The sequence below is a fragment of the Chlamydotis macqueenii genome, chromosome 5, assembly GCF_036417535.1.
Source record: "Chlamydotis macqueenii isolate bChlMac1 chromosome 5, bChlMac1.mat, whole genome shotgun sequence".
Classification (NCBI taxonomy): domain Eukaryota; kingdom Metazoa; phylum Chordata; class Aves; order Otidiformes; family Otididae; genus Chlamydotis; species Chlamydotis macqueenii.
Genome location: NC_141560.1, coordinates 28,344,993 through 28,368,077, shown reverse-complemented (window position 1 = coordinate 28,368,077; position 23,085 = coordinate 28,344,993). Strand labels below are relative to the sequence as shown.

Below are 23,085 nucleotides of genomic sequence, written 5' to 3'. Positions count from 1 at the left end.
TTTAAGTATATTTTTAAGCACGTAAATGTGACACAATACTAGATTCATGGTTAAATTCTATTAAAGTTATTTTGACACAAAGTAAAGTATTACTTGACACTTTTTTTTAAAAAAAACAAACCCCTTTTAATTGAATTTCTCAGAAGACATTGAAGGAGTATGTTCTGCTTGACTGATGCAGGTGCATTTGGGACAATGAAATTACACAGCTACTCCAAATACTCATGTAGGAAGAGAACTTGATTGAGCACAAGTGTAGGGTGCAGGAAGGAGCCCAATGTGGGTTTGTGTACAGGACTATTTGAGCTCCATTATTTCTTAGAACTACTACAATTTGTAAACACTCTACCTCCACTCAATCAACAATATGACTGCAGAGGAGCAGAGAAACACCCGCTACACCTCTTAAGAAGCTTCCACACAATTCTTTTTCCAGTTACCTGGAAGACCTCTATCTTTTCTCTGTGGTTGAGACTCACAGAGGCCATCATCTACTTCCTTGTTATTTAAAGTGTATTCAAAATAATTATTTTTGCTTTATACTGAAACATTTTAATACAAAGTGTTTTGCATACGGATATGCAAAATACAACTGTAGATCCATATTTTAAGTAATCACTTCCTCACTAAAATTAAATAAATATATTTGAAGCTATTTAATATTAAAAAAATTGGACTTTATTGACAACATTCTCATGTACATAATTACATAGTTGTATCAAAAAAAATAAACATGATATAGCCATTTTACGTGTTAACACTGGAGTTAGCAAGTAAGTGTGCTGTGAACCCCTATTGTTAATGTTCAGTAAGATTATGTTCATACTAAGTCAACATTTCATGAAATACAGTGGTCAATATTCTGGTATTTTAACTCCAAGGAAATACATTTTACTGTTGCATTTAAAAGAATTTAAAATTTAAAATTTAAAAAAATTACTTACTTGAATAATTCTTAAAGGTGAATCAGCTTGGTATACTTGAAGTCTATGTACATAATGTACCAGCATGTTCAGCATACTGCAGGCAACTTGGGCTACTGTTTTATTTGGAAACTAGAAAACAGAACACAGCACAGTAACAATGACCACACGATTTCACGTAAGAGTATGTCAGGTGGTGAGGTGGTCAGAAATTTCAGTGATGTTTTTTATACATATAGTTCCTTATGGACCTATTTGAAGGAGAAATAGAATTAAATTTTACAAAATTTAAAAGTAATTTTATAGTCATAATCAAATGTTAGCAGTTAACATCAAAGGTTCGGGAGAGACAATCAGGGAGTTGCACACAATGATGGAAAAGGGAGAGAAGTCTCCTAAATAACTTCAGACTGGTTAGTACAGTATCACAAAGCCAGGAAGAATAAATTCATTTCTTGTTACCTCAATGATTATTAATACTAACTCATCACTGCAAAAATCCAAGGATCCAATTCTGAAATCAGAGGTCTTTTTTCAGAACCAAGGCAGGTGAACAGCCATGTATCTAAAATGCACGATCCAGTACTAACAGTGACATTAACTGTTCACTATTTGCTAGTGACTGGTCTGTACAGCACTTGTCTGAATGGAAAGGAATGCACCTTGGCTTGCTTAATTCCTCTTCTCTGTTTTCTTTTAAAGGCAGCAGAACGTTGCTGCACTGGAGCGTACCTTCCACACTTACTAAAATGTTTAAGTTCCTGTGTTGGTCAAGGTAAAAGTGAATACATTTGTATAATTAGTTCCCAGCCTTGGGAGTGGAGGCACACACTGCCCTACATTCCCAAGAGGGAAAACAAACAGAAGAAGACACAAGGATACAGTTCCTTAAATTATTCATGCACAGGACATGTAATTGCGGCTTCTTCCTTCATTGTACTTGCCTTAAAACATTAAGCTGTGTGCCAAACAACAAGCACAAACTGAATTTTACAAGTGAATTTTATTCATCTAGGACATGAAAATCTCACAAAGCTGACCTAAAGAAAAATCTGAGCAAAAGGGTTATTAGCACAGTAAAACTACAGACTTCAGAAGACAGCACAAACTACACAGATGAAAAAAAACCCACGCAAAAATCCCAAGGGAAGGACTTTAAATACATTCTTATTCAAGAAAATACTCTGTCTTTACTGAAAACAAGTATTCCAAACCATAATACTGATGAATCTCAATCCTACTCGTTCTCCAATGAAGATCAGTGACACCAGAATTCCTGTATTATTAAAAGAATTATAAACTAGTTTACCTGTTTTAACCTCACTTCACTTAGCAGTGAAGCTAAGTGTGTTCTGCAAGGTGGCTAAGTGTCTACTTCTGAACTCAGAAAATGGTAATTATGCTGCAAAAATGGTTATATATAATTCCTGGGCTTCTGACACTGTTTTCTTAATCAATCCCGTTCTATTAACCTTTCAGGGAAGGGTGTGTTTCACAAACCTTAAAAAAAAAAAAAAAAAAATCTTTAAGAAAGCTGAAATACCTGAGCAATGAAGCCTGAGCAGAAAATTAACGTTTTCAAAATAGCATTTTTGAATGGCCAAAATATAAAGGTGGAAAATACACTGCAAGAAAACTCTGCCCTGAGCTCTTACTAAAGCAGAGCCATCATTTTTTACATTTAAGGTCTTCAAAAGAAAAGAAAAGATACCAGCTTTAATAAACATTTTTTATTTATGGTATCTATGTAAGCATAAAGAAAGACTACGAATGGCTCTTATAAGTCAGCCGTAGAGAAAGAAATCAGAGCACACAGGGGAGTTAATTCTTATTCTGACTTCTGTTTCTCAGCAGATGCACTTCTGTTATTGTCAGCTTTTAACTAAAACATAGCAGTCATCTTACACCTGAGTCTTCTCAGAGCTTATGACAAGAACACCATTATTTTTTATCCTTCATGAGACAGCCTCTCTCTGTGCTGTGAAAGTACATTGTAAGAGCACAGTAAGCAGGATACAGCTTCTAGTGTTCAAGCTCGAGTGACAACCAAAAAAAAAAAATTAAATAAAATTGAAAGCATAACAATTTGATTACAGAATTTGAGATCAAATCCAGATTGCTGGAAACATCCTTACAAGCTTGCAGAAAAACCTTGACAGGCTGGAGAGGTGGGCCCATGCCAGCCTCATGAAGTTCAACCAGGCCAAGCGCAAGGTCCTGCACCTGGGTCGTGGCAATCCCAGGCACAAATACAGGCTGGGCGGAGAATGGATCAAGAGCAGCCCTGCGGACAAGGACTTGGGAGTGCTGGTGGATGAGAAGCTCAACATGAGCCGGCAATGCGCTCTTGTGGCCCAGAAGGCCAACCACATCCTGGGCTGCATCAAGAGGAGCGGGGCCAGCAGGTCGAGGGAGGTGATTCTCCCCCTCTACTCTGCCCTGGTGAGACCCCACCTGGAGTACTGTGTCCAGTTCTGGAGCCCCCAACATAAGAAGGACATGGACCAGTTGGAGAAGGTCCAGAGGAGGGCCACGAAGATGATTAGAGGGCTGGAGCACCTTTCCTATGAAGACAGGCTGAGAGAGTTGGGGCTGTTCAGCCTGCAGAAGAGGAGGCTCTGGGGAGACCTGATAGCGGTCTTCCAGTACCTCAAGGGGGCCTACAGGAAAGATGGGGAGAGGCTGTTCAGTAGGGTCTCTTGTGATAGGATGAGGCGTAATGGTTTTAAAATAGAGGGAGGTAGATTTAGATTGGATATTAGGAAAAAAAATTTTTACAATGCAAGCTGTAGAGCACTGGGACAGGTTGCCCAGAGAGGTGGTGGATGCCCCATCCCTGGAAACATTCCAAGGCCAGGCTGGATGAGGCTCTGAGCAACCTGATCTAGTCGGGGATGTCCCTGCTCCTTGCAGGGGGGTTGGACTAGATGACGTTTGAAGGTCTAACCATTCTATGATTTTATGATTCTAAAACCAAAGTCACTAGAAAGGACAAAATGGCTGGACAAACCAGAGTAGCTTAATACAGAGTATCCAGATCAATGAATTTAAGAAAAAATTACCTGAGAAAAAGGCCTGGAGACTTTTCAGAGTCTTTGAATTATCAGCTGTTCACTACTTAAAAAACAGGGAGCATTTTCTTGGTTTGTTGTTTGTCTTTTTGGTTTTGTTTTTATTTTTGAAAAGAGGATCATCAGACTCTAAAACGAAGATAAGTGAATGATTTCTAGTGCTGGTTTAGGCAAATTAGTTAACCTCTTTCTGTTCTCTGGTTGAAGATAATTTTTTTTAATTTTTAATTTAAGAAAGGGAACAAAAGTCAGTGGAGACATAAATGTCACAGAAAGGCTGAAGGGTATAAAGTAATTAATACGAATAGAATTCAAATCTTGTGCACTGGAATTTTCTTATTCATGGAAAGAGCACCAGGTAGGACATTTTCATCAAGAACATGGGGATTGGCGCAAACAGATCAAATCCTTAATCTGCTTCAGAAATCTGTCCCAGCATGGTCAATATATCACATTTCAAAAGAATGCACAGACACTTTAGAACAGACAGTTACAGAGCTGTGTGTGCTGGAAGGACATTTTTCTGAACTCAAGCAGCAACACTGAGTTTATGCTGGATAGGAAACCAATTCACCCCTTTCCAGTCAGCTGCTTTGTTCCGACTTGTGTTCCAGTAGCCTTCAGATGTGGCACAAAGGCAGCTGTGCAATGCTACAAACATTTCACTCACTGTTCTCCTACCTCTGGAAAACGCTGTATGTTATAAAGCATAAGAATTCACTACTTTGATATTTTATATTTAGTAGTGTAACTGTAGATATAATATTTAAAAGTTACTCGATGGAAAAAAAAAAACCCACACCTTTCAATGAACCCGCACTCTGCCTGGTACCTAACTCTCGGGGCTTTTCTCAGAAGGGTAGTCTTACCATAGTTTTCATCTTTGCGAGGGTCCATTGCATTCTGGATGTTACATCAGCAGTTTAACTTGTCCATACTTGCAAATAACCTATATTTAGCACTCATTCAACTAAGCCTGTACAACACAATTTTGTGATGTATCCCCAGCATTTTCAAGAGTAGCACACTGTAATCACAAGATGCAGGGGTCTGGATGACTGGTTAAGATCCTCTGGGCTCAGACTTCAGCAGAGGTTAACACAGATACAGCAGCATTGCCACGCTGCTGGGAGAAGTGCTAGCTATATTCAGAGTGAACAGCCGGACTGCAGCTCTGAATATGCCTCTGTATTTTAGAAATAGGCATATAATTATTGCTAACTTTCCTATTCAATGTTATTTGGTCAATTGTACTTACCAGTAACTTGGACTACGACTATAGCTCTCTATCCGTTAATTTATCCTGTAAATAAGAAAATAATGCGTTCTGGGAGTTCAAATGTCTGACTACTTGGAAGCCAGGAGATTGCTTAGGTAACAAATTAGAGCTAATTTGTTTCTCCCACGATATATTTATGAACCTTTCATGTCATGATTAAACTCTATTGTGAATGTATACCACTGCTCAGAACAGGAGAAAAGACAGTATGCTCCAGATGCTTTTCCCAACACAAAGCAAAGCAAAGTAGAAATACAAAAATCTTTGTCTTCTCATTCAAGAAGTAATTTATGCTTAATATAAATGAGATACAAATAATTGGTTTAATGAATATGTCAAAGAAAAATAAGAGAAATCACAGTGAATGCCAATATTAAAAATAGTTCAAACTTTGATAAATTGCAGAAGATAAAAACAGCATCATTTTCCTAATACCAAACTTGCATGGGAACTTGATAAAATGCACTAGTTAAGGGATATTAAAAAGCAAGGGGAAAACACTGGAAGATAGTATTACTGAAGCTGCAAAGGATGAATGTGATTTTGTAAAACAGGAAATTGCAATTTAGAGTCTAATACTAAAAGCCCTGCAGCTACTCATTTTAGATGTAGACTCAAATCCTGCTCCACAGGATGTGATCAGCTGATTTGCTGATACGTTTCAGATTCCCATTGCTGAAAAGAATAGTCCACAACATCTGACACAAGCCCTGTATAACATGCGTACATCCTGATTTTTATCAACCTGTATATACAGAAAGACTAGATGTAAAAAATAGCATGTAGAAAGGTTCTGAAAATAAACTGGGAAATATTTAAAAAGCTCAAGATATTGTTTACAAACATACAAGTTTGCAAAACGCTAAAAATTAAAATGTTTTAAATACTATTCTAATTATTCCATAAAATATTAATATAAAAAAGATTTGCAAAAAGTAGGAAAACAAAAACACTCATCAAGGAAAAAAAAGCCAGAAATGTACAGCTTTTTAATAGAGATGATGAAAGGAATATACTGCTGATATACTACCACCAACACAAAATCTCATGACCAGAGTTGAAATCAGTGAGTCTAGTTTCAGAAAAGTGCCTGTCGTGGTTTTGTTTAGTAGGGGGGGGCCTAAGGTGGTAGCCCCACGTTGGGCGCCAAAATAACTGTCGTAGTTCAGCCCCGATTGGGACCAGACTACGCAGTCTCTCTCTCACTCCCCCCACCCTCGGAGAGAACAGGGAGAGAAAATATAAGGAAAAACGGCTCGAGGTTTGAGATAAGGACAGGGAGAAATCCTTAAAGTTACCGTCACGGGCAAAACAGACTTGACTTGGGGAAAACTATTCATTTATTACTACAAACAGCAGGATAATGAGACAGAGAACAAGATAACCTCCATCCACCCCTCCCTCTTCCCGGGCTTAACATTATCTCTACTACCTTCCCCTCCCGAGCGGCACAGGGGGGAAGAGGGAATGGGGGTTGTGGTCAGTTCATCACATTGTTTCACGCCGCTGCTTCATGGTTGGGGGAAGAACTCCTCACATTCCTCCCCTGCTCCGTTGTGGGGTCCCACCCCTACGCCACAGTCCTTTGTGGAACTGCTCCGGCGTGGGTCATCTCTTCCACGGGTGCAGTCCCTCTAGAACAGCTGTCCCAGCGGGCCCCTCCACGGGCCACAGCTGCCTTCAGGCATCCAACCTTCCCCGGTACAGGGTCCTTCACAGGCTCCAAGTGGATCTCTGCTCCTCCGTGGACCTCCATGGGCTGCAGGGGGACAACCTGCTCCACCATGGTCGTCACCACAGGCTGCAGGGGAATCTTGGCCAGGAGCCGCATTACTCCTCCCCCTCCTTCTGAACTGACCTTGGCGTCTGCAGCCGTTCCTCACAACAGGCTGGTAGATGTCTCTCAGGATCTTTTTTTTTTACATCTTATTCACTTCTCATCTCCTTTCCACTTCTTGCAGCTGGGCTGGACCGAGTCGGGCCCAGTCGGCTGCCTGGCGAGAGGCCAGAGGGTGAGGCCTGCAAGGCCCATGAGGCCTGCGCCTCCCCCTCTGCGCCTCTGCCCCCGCTCAGCTTCTTCACATCTTCTCTTCTCTCCTTTTTTTTTTTTCTGTTTTCCCATTCTTAAATACGTTATCGCAGAGGCGTTATCATGGAACATTCTGCTACCAATCGGCTCGGCCTTGGCCAGCAGCAGGGTCCGCCCTAGGCCTGGCCAAGTCCCCAGAACAAAGGGGAGCGACTTCTAGCAGTTTCCTACAGAAGCTACCACCTTAGGCCCCCCCCTACTAAACAAAACCACGACAGTGCCATTCACAAAAGGAAAGGCAGACAAATGTCAGAAGATCTCTTCTATTCAGAAGTATTTTATAGGCATTTCACCGCAATAAACTACCTGTATCTGAGCAAGCTGCATTTCCAGGTGAGAATCACTGTGTGTACTAATTTAATCAAAACAACAAATTCCAAAACAGTAAATCATCCTAGATTTCACAAACTTAATGTGAAGGTGTTTATACAGAATTGCACGGTGACTACCAGAGACTATAAAGTTTTACCTTACAAATTAGTTTCAGAACTATTTTACTGGGTGTAGGTGGGAAGGTTTTGGTAGAAGAGATTGCAGGGATGGCCTCCGTGGGAAGGAGCCAGGCACCCACTGCTGTTCTTCCTATGTTCGCCCCTCTCCTGGGGGTGGGTGAGTGAGTGAGCTGCTGGGTGAGAGTCTGGCTGCCAGCTGGTGCCAATCCACCACACCCGTTAAAAAGGAAAACGTAAATCCTTCTGAAAAACTGTAAAATTACCCAGTGTTACAGCATGCTTCATCAAAACCTGGAAATAAATTTTAATAATAACCATAAAAACACATGCTCTTTACTTTTCACCAGAATTCCCTTTCAACAGCTAGTTTATTCACATAAACTTTATGACAACCCTTGACCTGTCTTTGGATTCAGTTTTTTTTTTTTCTAACAGGTACTGGCCTGAATGACTTGTTCTGGAATGAGCATAGAAAAGCACTTTGCCACAGGAAAACAAACATCCTCCAGTGCTTCCATGCATGTGGTGTAAGTACTCTAAACCTCTCTCTAAATATCTGGCCAGGGCTGAGAAGCAATACTGCATAATGCAATGGCTCTTGAACTCAGAAGTGAACAGGCACAGAACGTAGTAAGGATATGGGGATAACGGGATTTGATTGGTGGGGGCAAGAAGAGGGCAGGTGAACAAGCTGCATGAGAAGCTTTGGGAAACTTCTGCTTGGCCTTTGCACTTGTCACTTTCCCACTTTCTTCCCGCTCCCCGCCTTACACTGCTCAGTCTGACAGCCAAAGAGCACAAGGCAGCAACTTGGCTTGGGACAGACTTTTTGCATATGACGGCAGATGTCGCACAAAACGGGGATCTTTACCAGTTTCCTCTCTACCCTGGCCTTTCCCTTTCGCAACGTGCCAGGAGAATGTACCATGGAGGCTTCAGGAGTACTATTAATCAGAGCTGGGGAACCCAGGATGCCAGTTAGTGAGGAATGCGACTTCCCTCAGCATCCATGGCCAGCCTAGAGACACAAGTGCTGGAGAAGGAAAGACTCTGACACTTCTGTATTCCAGAGTCTTTGTATGGATCTGTATTGGGTGTACATGGCAAGGTTTTGGTAATGGAGAGGCTACAGGGTGGTCTCTGTGAGAGGAGGGTAGAGGCTGCCCCATGACAGACACAGCAGGTTCCAGCCAGCTCTGCAATGGATCCAACAAAGTACACAGCTGAGCTCACTAGCCAAGCGTATGGAGCCTTTGTCAAAACATATATAAGAAAGGGCAGAAACAACACACAAGCAGAGAAGGGAAAAAAAAGGAACAAGAAACAGCAAGAGAGCAAGCTCCTCAGAGAAGGAGGAGAGGGAGGAGGTGCTCCAGGTGCTGGAGCAGATTCTCCTGCAGCCCATGGAAAACACCATGCTGGAGGAGATATTCACACTGCAGCCCTGGAGTACCCCACACTGCAGCACTGGCTATTTCCTGAAGGAACTGCAGTCCACAGACAGTTCACACTGCAGCAGGCTTATCCTGGAGGACTGCAGCCAGTGGAAGAACCCACACGGGTACACTGGAACAGGGAGAAGGCGTAGCAGGGAGGAACTGTTACGGACTGACCATAACTCCCTATTCCCCATCCTCTCTGCATTACCTGGGAAGAGGTAGGAGGCAGAGGAGCTGGGAACAAAGTTGAGCCTGGGAAATGGGGACATCAGGGAAAGGTGGTGTTTTAAATTTTATCTTTGTTTCCCACTGCCCAAATTATCTTAACTAGCAATAAACTAAATTAATTTCCTTAAGTCAAATCTGTTTTGCCCACGATAGCAGCTGGTAAGCAATCTATCTCCCTGTCTTCATCTTGACCCACAAGATTTTTCATCCTGTTTTCTCCTCCAGTCCTGTTGAGGAAAGGGAGTGAGTGAGTGGCTGTGCGAGAGTTTGGTCCTCACCTAAGGTTAATTCACCACAGGCTCCTAGATCTAGTTACAAACAGATGCAGAAAATCCTGCTGGAAGCTTGGGCCCAGGATGTGGGAAGGTGTATAGCTGAACAGAGTCAGACAAAGTCAGTAGTGGTTTTGCTGAAATTTTAATTGCAGGAATTATTTATGAAATCTTGGATGATGGATAAACCACTATTCTCCAAAGGGCAGAGGTTAGAGTGAAGTGGATAATGATATATATAAGATAAGGATACACTGTCTTATACCGAGCACACCATTTCCTCCAAACTTAAATAAAAGTAAAGATCTCTTTTAACAGAGTTCAGAGATTCACCAGTTAAAATGAATTCAGTCTTTTGTAAGGACTGAAAATGAAAGTGAAGTAAGGATGCTAAAATGTGATCATGACTTCGAAAAGGCAAAGTATCTTTACAGGTAAAGGCAATATACATTGTAAAAGTGTTAGTCTCTCACCTTTAAAGAAACACAAATCACATTCAATGCTTCCTTGATCTGAGGATGGTGTGATTCATGAACTAGCTCCTCACAGATCCAAATACCAAGGCTGCAAAGAGCAACACATCTGCAAAACAATGTTGGTGGACAAGTTTTTGAGAAACATGCTGCAAAAACGTGCAATTTGTATGATTCATTATATGTCTTGCTAAACTCTAACAAATATGTTTTTAATATTTCAAAAAGAACTACATCAAAACCTTATAATGCTGTAACTTATTTAAAAATGAGAAAAGATCCCAAGCACCCTGGTGAAGGCATGGGAAAGGACAAAGGAAGCAGTCTTCTGAGCAAGTGAAAAATCCAAAAGGCATCACTATGTGCTTTTTGGATTAAAAATAATACCTGAAATCAATGTATGGGAACTTCACATATATTTTCTTAAAACAAAGTAAAAATTGTGGTGGGAGGTTCTTCCTCCCCAACATGAGTTTGTTTATAGCTTCTGGGACACCGAGACAAGAGAGAGCAATGTTATTCATTCATAGATATTTACATTTTTAAAGACTGACAACAAACAAAGATGAAGGGAGGAGGGGTAAATGAATGCTAGAGACAGTATACATATTGTGATTACATACTTCAGCTTTTGCTGTTGTTTCTTCATTTAAAATCAGGAAATGGAAAAGAAGTGTAAAGGTAAAGAATATTTAGATAGATCTGTTCAAATCAGCAGAGATTGATGACATTTGTTCAGAAATGTTAAGGAGTTAGCTTAAGCAATTTCTCAACCATTACTAATTATCTTGAAGAACACAGGCCGCAAATACTCTGGAAAAAATTTCAGAACTCAAAATCCTCTCTATCAAATTGGAGAACAGTCCAAAATTGACAAGATGAAAGCACGTCATGGGAATTGCAAAGCATTACATTTGGGAAGGAAAAATCATATGCTAGAATAGAAACAGAAACAGAAGTGACTATCAAGCCTGTGCTGTAGAAAAAGGACTTCAAGGTTATGCACAATCATGAAACTGCTAATAGGTAGCAAAAATACACCTTGGAATTAATTCTACATGATAGTGTAAATAAGATGTCAAACTACCCTGTTTTGAACACTGTCACTGAAATCCGAACTGCAAGACTGCCTCCATTACATTTTGATTAATGCAATCTGAGAACAAAGAGAAGCTTGAGAGAGTCTAGGAAAAAAGTGACAAAAATAATAAACAGCTTTGGGGAATATTACATATGCAGGAAAAGTTGAAGGGTGTACTGAGTCTAGATCACAATTAAGGAAGGAAATTATAAGAAATCTTCCAACGTGCAGTAAGTCACTGAAGAGTTTAATTTCAAAGAGAAAATATTTCTCCTATATACTGGCCACAAAAAACAACCTGACTGTAAAAATTAGATAAGTATTGAAACAGTCTGTTATGATTTTTGTAACTTCCTTCAGGACTTTTCAGGACTATTTAGACAAGCTATTGCCAGGAATGTTTTAGACACATTCCAGCCTCAGAGAAGGGAGAGCTTACAGAAGTACTCTTGGTCCCTTCCCAATCTACACTTCTCCTATTTCCACAGTATATGTTTCATAAGAACATAGAAGAGATTTAACAATAAATGTAGACAGCTTGTGTAAGCTGACTCAGAAAATAAACCTTTAGTATACAGAAGAGTGGACAGCTCTAAGTCCGTTTTACTGTTTAAGGTTTTCTTCATGCTACTGAGATCCATTCCACATCTGATGACATACTGATGTGCAAAGTATCTAGGAGACTGTTAGGTTTCTATCACGAACACCAGTTTCACTATCATGATTCAGAGTAGTCTCTAAAAAAACTGTGCACCTATGTAGCTACAATGTTATGAAAGAATCTCAGCCTTAACAGTACAATCAGAAAAAGAGATAACACACTGAGTTCATCAACCTATCACTTCTTTTTTAGACTGTCAGCAGCAGGAGAGGAATTTGATTAACACAGTTATTAATCTTTATAGGTGGAGATCTGAGAGCAGAACATATTTCATATAACTGACTTTCCTGAAGCTCAGTTGGGTCAAGTATGTAACGAAACATAAAACGCTGACACTCTGTGGAAGAGAAAAGGAACAGATATTTACAGCTTGGGTAACAATAAGAGCATTCACACTTGCTAGTGATACACAAAGCTAGGTACCAAAGTCCCAAGAAATCTAAATTCTCTTGTACAAAACTGGAAACACAATTAAGCTTCTATGAGTGGCTGAGCTGACACAACAAAATCACGATGCAGATCCTACATATGACCTCTCATAGTAACCCAGGTGAACTCTGCACTGCTGTGAAGCAGATGGTATCAGAGAGATTATCCCCAAAAGAGACAGTGGATAAACTGCCACTGAGGAGTAAGGCAGTCAAGGTTCAGGGGCTGTAGAAATACAATTATCCCCACAACAAAGACATATCCATCTCTCTCCTAGAAGAAAGAGAGGGGCACAGGCAATCCAAAGAAACACTGGGAATGTATTCCTTTTTAATCTTCATTTAATGTTACTACACATAGTGGTCCAGCTTTGCATTTTGTGGGCAGCATAACTCAGCTCTCTGAAAGGCTGGGGATGCACATGTGGCTCTGCTCATAAATACGTAACCTCACAGCCAGACAGGATCTGGCAACATGCAGGATGTTCCCTCTTTCCTCCCAGCCACACTGCCAGAACTGAAGGCATTAATGCTGTGCCACAGGATCAGTAATAATGTTCTGAATTAAACAGATTTAAATCACCTTTTTCAAAAGCATAGTGGAGAGTGATATGCTTTTTAGAACTCAGTTCTGTAAAAGAACAGGAAAAAATGAAATTAAAATTATCTCAGAAGATTCCTTCCTTTCCCTGTGTTGAGAGGGATTACCAGCTCAAGTGAAGATCACTAAATGGGCTGATGAAAACTCCAGAACATTTTAAGGTTCAATGAACTGATCTTTCAGTAACATTTTTCAGGCATGTGGCTCCAGTATCATGCACTTGTTAAGTAAAAACTTATTAGTTGAGCACAGATAGATAGATACTCCACCCAAACAGACAAGGCACACAGGTGTGCTATTCCTTGCTAGGCATTACAGATTCCTGTTCCAATCCCATATAAGGACTCTACAACTGAAAGCCTTAGGGGATGTTAAGAGGAACAAAATCCTAAGCAAATTAAGAAACAGAAAAGAAAACTGGCAACTGTATTTTCTTTGAAGTTCTCTATTTGATGAAGATGCTTCAGAAGATCCCTGAGCTGAACACCAGGGTAGGCTGGGAGAGCATAAAGCTAATATTCTTACCCATATTAACACCCTTTTCTACCAGCCACTATCAGAGAAAGGAGACTGGACTAGACCAGCATTTGGTCTGACAAAAAATGTCTGTTCTGTTATTATCTCTATCTACAAACAATTTCACATTCACATGTTAGACCACAGTTTTGACAGTGGTAAAGAAAACCATAAACAAAATACGTAAAGTTTTACTTTAAGCTCTTCAATATATCAAACTCATAATAGTATAATAAAGAGAAGAATCTGTTAATTTAAAAGCTCTTTTTGTATGACATACCGTGCAGGACCAGATGGCTCCTCTCTTGCTGAACTTAACACAGTTTTAATTATGAGTTCCTAAAACAAAGAGGAAAATATTCACTGATCTACCAATAGCTCCATGACATGAAGCATCAGAAAATCAGAATTTTATTACAGTACACACAGACATGTTGCTTAGTTGAGTCCATAGGTTTGTGGTCAGATGGATTGTTTACTTACTGCTACTCCAAAATTCTAGTCTGACTCAGATGCTCATTATTGTGCTACCCCAAGAATATCCCACAGGTTACTGTCCTAATTTCAGCTGCTCGACCATTTATCCAATTCTTGACAATGTATCTCCACAAAACATCAAGGATTCAGAAAAAAAAAAAGTTTCTGTGAATAGCCATGAAGGGTACTACATAAAGTATCTATTACTTTGAGGTTTAAACAAGCAAATTTTTCCCCTCCAAATTTATACTGATTTTAAAAGCCTTTGGAAGTAGTTGCGGAATAAGTGACTATAGTGCCTTAAGAATGACGTCAAGAAATATTCTAACTCAACTGCAGTGACATGTTCATAAAACTGTAAGTTACTCTCAACAAAACTCAAGCAAACAGTCATTACGCAATAAAAATGAGAAAGAAGGAATTCAAAATGAGTCCTCAAAAGGGAGCAAGGTGTAAAGCAGCTTTCAAGCCAACATCTCTCTCTAAATTGAAACAGTTTGGAAACTTATGGGGAGCCTTTCTTAGACATAGTAATAACACCTGAAACACATACAGCAATTAAACACATAAACCGAGCTCTGCCTGGTTTCAGTACACTAGCACACTATTGAACTCTTATGATTGAGAGGGTAAGGTCTTCGTTAATCTTTGCTGTTTATCTAAAAGAACCTATTGATGTATAAAGGTCTTCTAAAGTCCCTAGGAACATGGCCGGATTTCACTGCTTGTGAATTCTCAATAAATTAAATAATGTATCTTGAACCTTTCCATCTTCTCCTTCTTAGCTGATTAAATCTGTGAGACTGCAAACAGCCATAATGACAGTAGGCTTGAAAAGGTGAGATAACACATCATTTTCTTCTACAAATATATAAAAATATTTTATTATTAAGTTAATAGCAATTATAAAGTACATTTAGTAGTATAAAGTTTGACAAGATTTTATGGGATCTTGAGCCTTATAATCTATTTGAAATTATTTCTGAAAAATTTTAGACTCTTAAAATTTCAGTTAATATTTCCTGGAGCAACATCACATTAAAGATATAATTGGTAGCTCAATACCATCCAAATACTCTTAAATTCCTACCTTAACATCCGTAAACTGAGACACAGCAATGTCAGGAATGTTTGGGTGAAGAGCTGGTAGTTCATGATACAAATTGGGAAAACAGACTAGAGATCCTAAAAGAACTTGTGCTTCAACTCTTGGTGCCTAAAAGAAAAAATTATGGGGAGAAATATAGATTCTTACTGCAATCAGGAAGTTGACATTTCTAGCTGCCTTAAAAGAGAACAGTGTCTGAAACTCTACACAGGTGTTTTCTTTCTCCTTCTGCAAATTCCATAGAGTTGAGCAAACCAAGACCACAGCCCCATGGATCGCTATTCATGCAAGCCCCATGTTTCTATTTTCCAAGATGGTCAAAAGGAAGCAGAGGAATTGTCAGGACTACAGACAAATGACTGTGCTGCTACCTAGGCTCAAGTCTTAGGTTCAGCTAATTGAACAGGACATGGAAAACTACTGGGCAAGGCGTGAGGCATTGCTGGACATGACATGTAACTGTGTAAGAATCTGACAGAGGTTTCAGATAGTAGCTTGAGGGAGGCTGGATTTCACAGTTGGTTAAAGCGGGAATGACATGAGAAACAGCCAAAACTCACAGACAATTGGAGGAGAGTACTGGGGAGCTCTGAGAGAGTAGAGTCATGCAAAGCCAACAGCACCTCAGTAATCATATCAGTGTTAGTATATAAGGCTGAAGTTGCCAGGGGAACAACATCAGAAATACAGCCAAATACTGCAAACACTAACAGATTTGAGTTCTCAATCCTAATCATCAAAGTCACTGCATAGCAGAGACATGGAGTAATAAATGTACTTTAAAAATGAAGGTACAGTCAAAACAGATATTTATTTTAAAATATTTTAAAGTGCAGATAAATGGCAGTCACAATTACAAGAACTCCAAAGCAGAAGAAGACTCTCTGCTTCAACAGCATTTTTGCATTCCTCACATATTTTCTGGAGAGGATTTGCATGTGTAGTGTTCTAGAACAAACCACTGACAGTATCTGTATTTGCTAACTATTACATTGACTTCTGGGGACAAGTTAACACCCTAGTAAAGGAAAAATATTGCTCAGTTTTCTCTCAAACCCTTTCCATTCGCACATAAATGAGAACAAACTGATGAATACTTACATTGAGGAAAGAAGAAGCAGCCACTCTTCCTGCTGCTACAATGAAATCCATAATAAGCATGGTGGCACCAGGCAAACCAAGCGAAAAGAACTGAGGAGAACAGTGCTTGATGATTGTATTGACAATATCCTTCCCGGAGGAAAAGGGAAAAAAGGAAAAGAGCAGCAACAAGATCAACAATGAACGAAAAAAGTCAGGTATTTACCAAAGGTAGACAGTAAAATAGCAAGAAAGCAAATTCACTGTGGCAATTAAGACACTCATTACTGAGCAAAGTGTTGCATAGAAACATAAATTCCTTAAGTATACCCATATAAATATAAGTAAACTGTGGTACACTTTACAGACCAATTTAACCATAGACACTATTGTATGAGGTTGGTAACAGGTCACATGTGATATTCATTTACATTTAGCTTTTAAGAGTTCTATAAATTATTCAACATTCATTTAAATACGTACAAAAGAGATCTAGTGAGACGATCAGCTATTATACCTTCTTAACAACATGCTTAAATCCTCTCCAACAAGTATCACCTGACTATAATTTTCAAAAAACGTATTAGCCTCTTACGTATAACCATACGGAAGCAAAAATCTAAAGAAAGAATTGGAATAAAGTGTTTGATAACATTTCTGGTATATAGTTATTCAACACAGCATATTACATTCTCGTAGACTTAGTGAAGCAGTTCTTAATATACATTATGCAATTTTTAAAAGTATTGGGAAAAGTATAAACTATTTTAATTATTAAAAAAAAAAAAAAGCAAGTTCATAGACTGGCAAAAACCCAACCCTTTTCCTCCTTTGAATAATTCCCCAAAAGCAGTGATATCCCATTAAATGGCAGTATGTTACAGGAAGATCTGAAATCCAGCAAGAAAAGCAGTGTAAATTGGTCGTTAGAGGACAGAAAATGGAGATCTGTCCATAGCCATCTGTGGAGTAATTTTGCACTAGTTCTATTTTGCCCAGTTAATGAAAACAGTGATGTTTGAACCTTTGATCTCCCTATGCCTCTAACCACTCCTTAAAAAGTTCACAAACCCAACATTTCACACTTCTGACACAAGTCTTTAAAAAGACTGTTTAAGCCATACTGTACTTTCAGACTTGTTCATATTAAAACCTATGAAAAATATCTGCTCCCACTGATTAGATACACTCAGGATGTCAGTTTGCTGGTTCCTACACTTGCTGTAGAAATAAACTACTCCAATGTAGTGAGCACAATTTACCTTCCCACTAGCTAAACTGTTGCATCAGGGAGCAAGTAAGAAGAACAGTAGACCTTAGAGAGATCTGCTTCCTTCTCTTTCTTGCATGCTTCAATCTGTAACATACATTCAGGAAAAAAATGAGAGAGTACTTTTTCTGCCCTCGTATTTGCTTCAAATGGATGACCAAAAAAAGCATTTCTGATTACAACCAAGAACATGAGGACCATTTATCGAAGTTTAGAAGAAGTATCAGTCACATAACCATTTTCCAAGACAACGATGGCTTACTCAGTTGAAAATCCATTCAGTATTTTCAATAAAATAATTTTATTTTTAGTTATGCTATTATCCTGAATTTCACAATTAAACTTACTTGATCAACATGAAGGAGTCCACAGTGCATTATATTGTAGAAGTGAGTTAAAAAATCCCTGTTTGGAGAAACATCTTGTCTTCGCTTCATTGTCTTACAAATGAGTTTATAAGCATGCAGCTTTCCTTGTTTGTATTTATCAGTCAGCATTGTTGCCTACAGTTTTAGAACAATATTTATTATTCATAAATCAAAAAGTTACATTAAATATTCTTCTGCAACTACATTAACTTTTTTAAATTTTACCTTGAACAGCCATGGTGTTAGAATTCTCAGTGGCGGAATTAAAACTGGTGGAGATGGTGAAGTTAGGTTATCTGTTGAAATACCAAGATTGTCTCTTATCTGCAAATGTTAAAAACAAACAAAAATATAAACATTTAAGGGAAATATATAAGATGCTGGGTTTTTTTTTTTCGTTCTGAAAACCCTGCCTTATTGCAGCAGGCTGGTGAAGAGGTTCAGTTCTTTTACCTTTGCCAGATTCTGCCACAGTTCACACAGGTAATCAAAAACCTGAGCATGAATCTCTGGATCCATGATGCTGTTAACATCTCCCAAAATTCCTAGCATTCGCCTCCACATCACAGTAGCAACATCTGCATGCCATCCTGTAAGTGTTCCCCCAGCCATCACGCTGCAACACTCTGAGGGGAATTCACTAGTTTCTGTAACGAAAGAAAAAAAGTGCAGTGAGATCTACCTCCCTAGAGAAAGAAAAGTTCTGATATAACTATTACATACACAGTTTTCTTAAAATCAAATGGAAAAAAAAAAGATTAGGCTTTCAGAGTAAGATATTTCTTACCTATTCAGCTATCTCAAGACTAAAAATGTTTAAATGTTTAACTATATATCTACTTTCAAACTCTGTAGAGCAAGAATTGTCCTGTTTCTTATGTTCTTTCCATAAGTAACACTTAAGGTCACTTCTGGAGCCTTAATATTGGTCTGATGGACCTAGTAAGGCCACTCCTTTTGTAAGTGCTGTCTTACATTCTTTGGAGTCAATGAATCTCCAGAACTCCACTTGCCTGCTTCAAGTAAAATTACATTTCAACTTCACATTTTTTCCAATAAAACACAAAGACGATTTTCCTTAGAATCTCCTAGGAATGTATTTTATTGCAAATTAAAGAGAAAGGTAAGAGTAAACTTGTTTCTGGCTACTGTTCTTTAAGCAGTAAATTTGTATGAGTGGAGCGGCAACATTCAGTAACCTACCACCACAGTCCAACTCTCACCTAGCTCTCTCTACATACACATCAGTGTATGAATAGAAGTTCTTTTTTAGATGGAATATGTTTAATCTAGTTTATCCATACAAAGAAAACTTCAGTAGATTACAATGGCTAAAGTCTACTCAGTTCACACTTAACGAGCTAAAGAGTCACACTAAACTAGCTAACAAGCCACAGTTTTAAAGCAGTAGGTATCTTGAATCTCCTTTCCACCCTGCTCAGACAGATTTTTTTCAAAACACCTTAGCACCAGCTGAGATCATCTGAAAATCTTGCAGCTCCTACAGGCATACAAAATCAAAATGGAATCTGAATTCAGGCTAATCACATAGCCTCCTCTTTTGAAGATCTGGACCACTGTGATAGAGACACTAATGGTTTCTAGCCTTTGGATATCAAAGTACAAAGCAAATCACTTTATTTCTGTCCATCATTAGGCTACTTAAAGGAAAAGGGTCTGAAAAATACATCAGACATCCTTCTGTTTCCATGAGACGAAATATGTGAGAAATGGGATCTTTGTATTTATAAAGTGAATGTATCCTAGAATTTAATACTTAAGATAGTGGAAGTAATGATAAATTTGTTTAAATATGAAAGGGAAAACAACTGATATTCGAAGAAGAAATTACAACATTACTTTAAAATCAAGTCTTATTACTTGTACATCAATGATAAAACGGTCTATGGCAGGACAATGTACTAAATTAAGCTGTTACAACTCTAAGCATCAAAAAGAACAATTGTAAATGTGCGGACTATTAATCTACTGCTAACAGTTCCAATTCAATGCAAGATAAAATGCAAAAGGTTTTTGTTTGCTTTTATATCACCATAATTAAATATTCTTAAAAGTGCAGAAGAAATAGCCTTGTACAGGATTGTCTACAACTAGCGTGACTCTAGCTACTTCACTATATGCCATTGGAAAGAAAGAAAAACAAGTTTATATTTGCTATTCCAGATATTGCCTAGGTCATCTGGCGTCTGTAAAACAGAGTGGTGGAGCTTCTCATCCAGCTGCAGATCCTTCTGCTCAATATGATCTGCATGAAGAGTGGCAGGAGAGGGTGTCTGTGATCGGGATCCAAGAGCAGATTGGATTGGAGAAGCACTTTCAGAGCCTGCAAATGCAATTTTTAACAGTTACCTTAAAAGCCTTTTCTATTGGCTACTGAAATGTTGTCTAAACACAGCATTAAAACTGAACTACTGTTATATATCAAATCTGGGCAAGAAAAGATATAAAACTGTAAGCAGATCTCCCTGTGAATGGTGCTCTGAAAGAAAACAGATTACATGCAGGAAAGCTGAGAGACTCAACATGAAAATCAGACAGGTAAATAGATTAATAGAGCTCTATTTTAGGTCTAGATAGTTTTAAATGTTTGTTCTGCAGCACTTTCAGTGTACTGAATCAGCCAAATTTCTCTCCACATTCCCTCACCTAAATTTCTCTCCAGCAAAGTACTGAAGCAGAAAATTTCCTGGAACAACTGCTTTTCCAGGTTCATGGATGCATCAAAGTTAATTTATAAACAAAAGCTCAAACCAGTAACTGACTATTTTTTATGTTTATGTGCCAGCTGGGCTGAGAAAATCCACACAGAGGGAATGTTATTTCCTCTGAGACAAATGTTTGAATAGCAGTGCTGCAAAGGCATTCTTAAACAATCACCACTGAGTACCATCCTCTCCAGGCAACTATTTCGTCTCCTCTACGGAGAGATCTGTGGAGAGGGAGCACATATTTGCACTTTTCTTCTGCACTACCTTAGTTTCATTTCCTGAATTTGCCTAATTATTATTATGAAAAGCTGGGTTTGGTCAAAACAGTCAGATGGCAGGAAAAAAGAAAACAGACATTCACCATATATCTCCCTACACACCAGCACATGTTAAAATGGAGGAATTCAAACCTATTACTTTTAACTCTTAAGTAAATGTAACTGGGACCCAAAAAAAATTATGATGATATGTGAAGTTCAGTATTAGAGATAAACTGAACTTTAGGGACAGCAATTAAAAAGTGAGTCTTAGAATATTTCACAGCCAATAATTGAAAATTACTATTTTTTCTTTAAAAGGAGAACAAATTGTTTAACTTGACAGAAAATGTCAGTGTTATCAAAACAGAAATTGTGGTAAACAAACTTAATTTCATTGTTAAACTGAAGAGGTCTCTATCTGCTTTAAATAGTAAAAGCAATGAAGCTTTTATCATCAATTTAAAGCAACACCTCTGCGCAGGAGAGACAGACACTACTGCTTCACACGCAGACTACTCCTTCACTCAACAGGTAATGATACTCTCCTCTTGCTACTGATCACTTGTTTTCCACATGCTCACAAAGATAATGTAAAATACAAACTGAAAAGATATTCAAATAAATCTTTTCCTATTTCTCTTCCACTTTGCTCACTAAGTGGGAGGATGGATGAAAGCAGTCCAAGAGAAAGAGTGAGGTGGGGAGAGAAAGAGAGGGAAGGAGAGGGACAGAGAGGGAAGGAGAAGGAAAGAGGGGGGCAGGGAAAGGAGGGAAAAAGATCTTCATATGGTGGAAGAAAATTTAGAGAAACAATTATGGAAAATTTGCTAAACTACTGGAGTCTTCTAAGAAGGACTAAAAGATACTCCAGCATACGTGGATCCAAATTTGACAGAGAACACTATAGGTTCAACTTCTTCTAGGGCTAGTAAGCAGCAATCAATAGTAAACTCAGCCATTTGCTAAGAATATAAAATAATGCCTATATGCCAAGAAGAAATTTTCCTTCCAAAAACCTTCAAAGCAAAACTATTCAGCAGCAGCAGAATCACTGAAAATTAGTTTCTTACAAGTGTGTTTAATACAGCGAATTCACGTTGCAACATCCCTGTCCTAGGACTCTGCATAAACACAATTTTCACCAGATAGCTGCCTATCTTTCATAAAACTTCGAAGGAAATAATGTCCTTCTGTTTTCTTCTTGTATGTCGATTTAGCAGAAATTAGACAATGGGCTCCAACATTGTTGGGGTCATGGAACAGTCAGACAGAGACAGATAATGTAATTGCACAAGTCTTGCTTTCTCAGGAAACACAGCTAAATGCGTGTGACACAAAAGCTGCCTCTCTAAAACAGTGGTCCAAACAACAAGAAGAGACAGCCACAGAATCTCTCAATGGACAACTCAGCCATTAATTGCAATCTTACCAATTCAATTATACCACAAACTTGGACAAAAATACCAAACAGTAATGAAATTATTAACATATAAAAACAAACAAACAGAAGAACAACAGGCTTTCTGCAAGGACTTTCAACAAGGACACAGCAAAGAGAAAAATGAAGAGAACAAAAGCCAAGCTGAACATTGTTGGACAAGCTGAACAACAATGTCCAAGAAAACTAATAACATGCTTCTTTCAGCAGAAAGGCAATTTTAGAAAGTGAAAATTGTGGCAGGGAAAGTAAAGACATCTTTCAATATCTCTGAAAATTCAGTGTGATTTCTCACAGAGAACAAGACCCTGTATGTAGGTATAAGCTTTAACAGATTAATAGTTACTCGTTCCCAGGGTTGTAATAGGAATGGTAGTGCCTAACAGTTATGGAAGGAGTATGAAAACGACTATGTCTTTACTCTCATGTACAAAATCTGGCAAGAGACCGTTCTTCCAAACACTCCTCAGAGAGGAGCCCATTCAATTTGGGTTAACTGCATCACTTGGTGGTTGCTAACCCAATTGTTATTCTCTCTCTCTTTCTCAAAAAAGAGTGGCAAAATAAACTGATGGAGCCTCAAGCTCATCAACTGAGAGTGTGAAACACTGTTTCCTAAACAGGGTTACATTTTCATGAAAACAACAGGGAAAATACTAAAAGAAAAAGAATTCTTACCTTACACAAATGGAAACTGATCTTACATGACACAATAACTAACCTCTTGCATATTAAAAGCTCCCAGTTACACAACAGACAATATAGAGAGAGGTTAGAATTGATCTATATAAAAGAATTCCATGACACTTCAGTGTGATACACCGGTTTGAAAATGCACTGTC

The 23,085-nt window shown here is 38.6% G+C and overlaps 1 protein-coding gene across 6 annotated transcripts in view; it reads right to left on the bottom strand.

Moving 5' to 3' along the window:
• RALGAPA1 (Ral GTPase activating protein catalytic subunit alpha 1) overlaps window positions 1-23,085 on the bottom strand; it is a 137,610-nt gene that overhangs the window by 57,413 nt on the left and 57,112 nt on the right. For all 6 annotated transcript variants that reach the window (XM_086749420.1, XM_086749421.1, XM_086749422.1 and 3 more), the window contains 9 exons: window positions 20,008-20,160; window positions 18,270-18,463; window positions 18,042-18,140; window positions 17,796-17,951; window positions 16,200-16,328; window positions 15,081-15,206; window positions 13,794-13,852; window positions 10,227-10,335; window positions 945-1,055 (listed from right to left, as the gene is read on the bottom strand). In XM_086749420.1, the coding sequence (XP_086605546.1) occupies window positions 945-1,055; window positions 10,227-10,335; window positions 13,794-13,852; window positions 15,081-15,206; window positions 16,200-16,328; window positions 17,796-17,951; window positions 18,042-18,140; window positions 18,270-18,463; window positions 20,008-20,160 (1,136 nt within the window). The remainder of the gene's footprint in view (window positions 1-944; window positions 1,056-10,226; window positions 10,336-13,793; window positions 13,853-15,080; window positions 15,207-16,199; window positions 16,329-17,795; window positions 17,952-18,041; window positions 18,141-18,269; window positions 18,464-20,007; window positions 20,161-23,085) is intronic.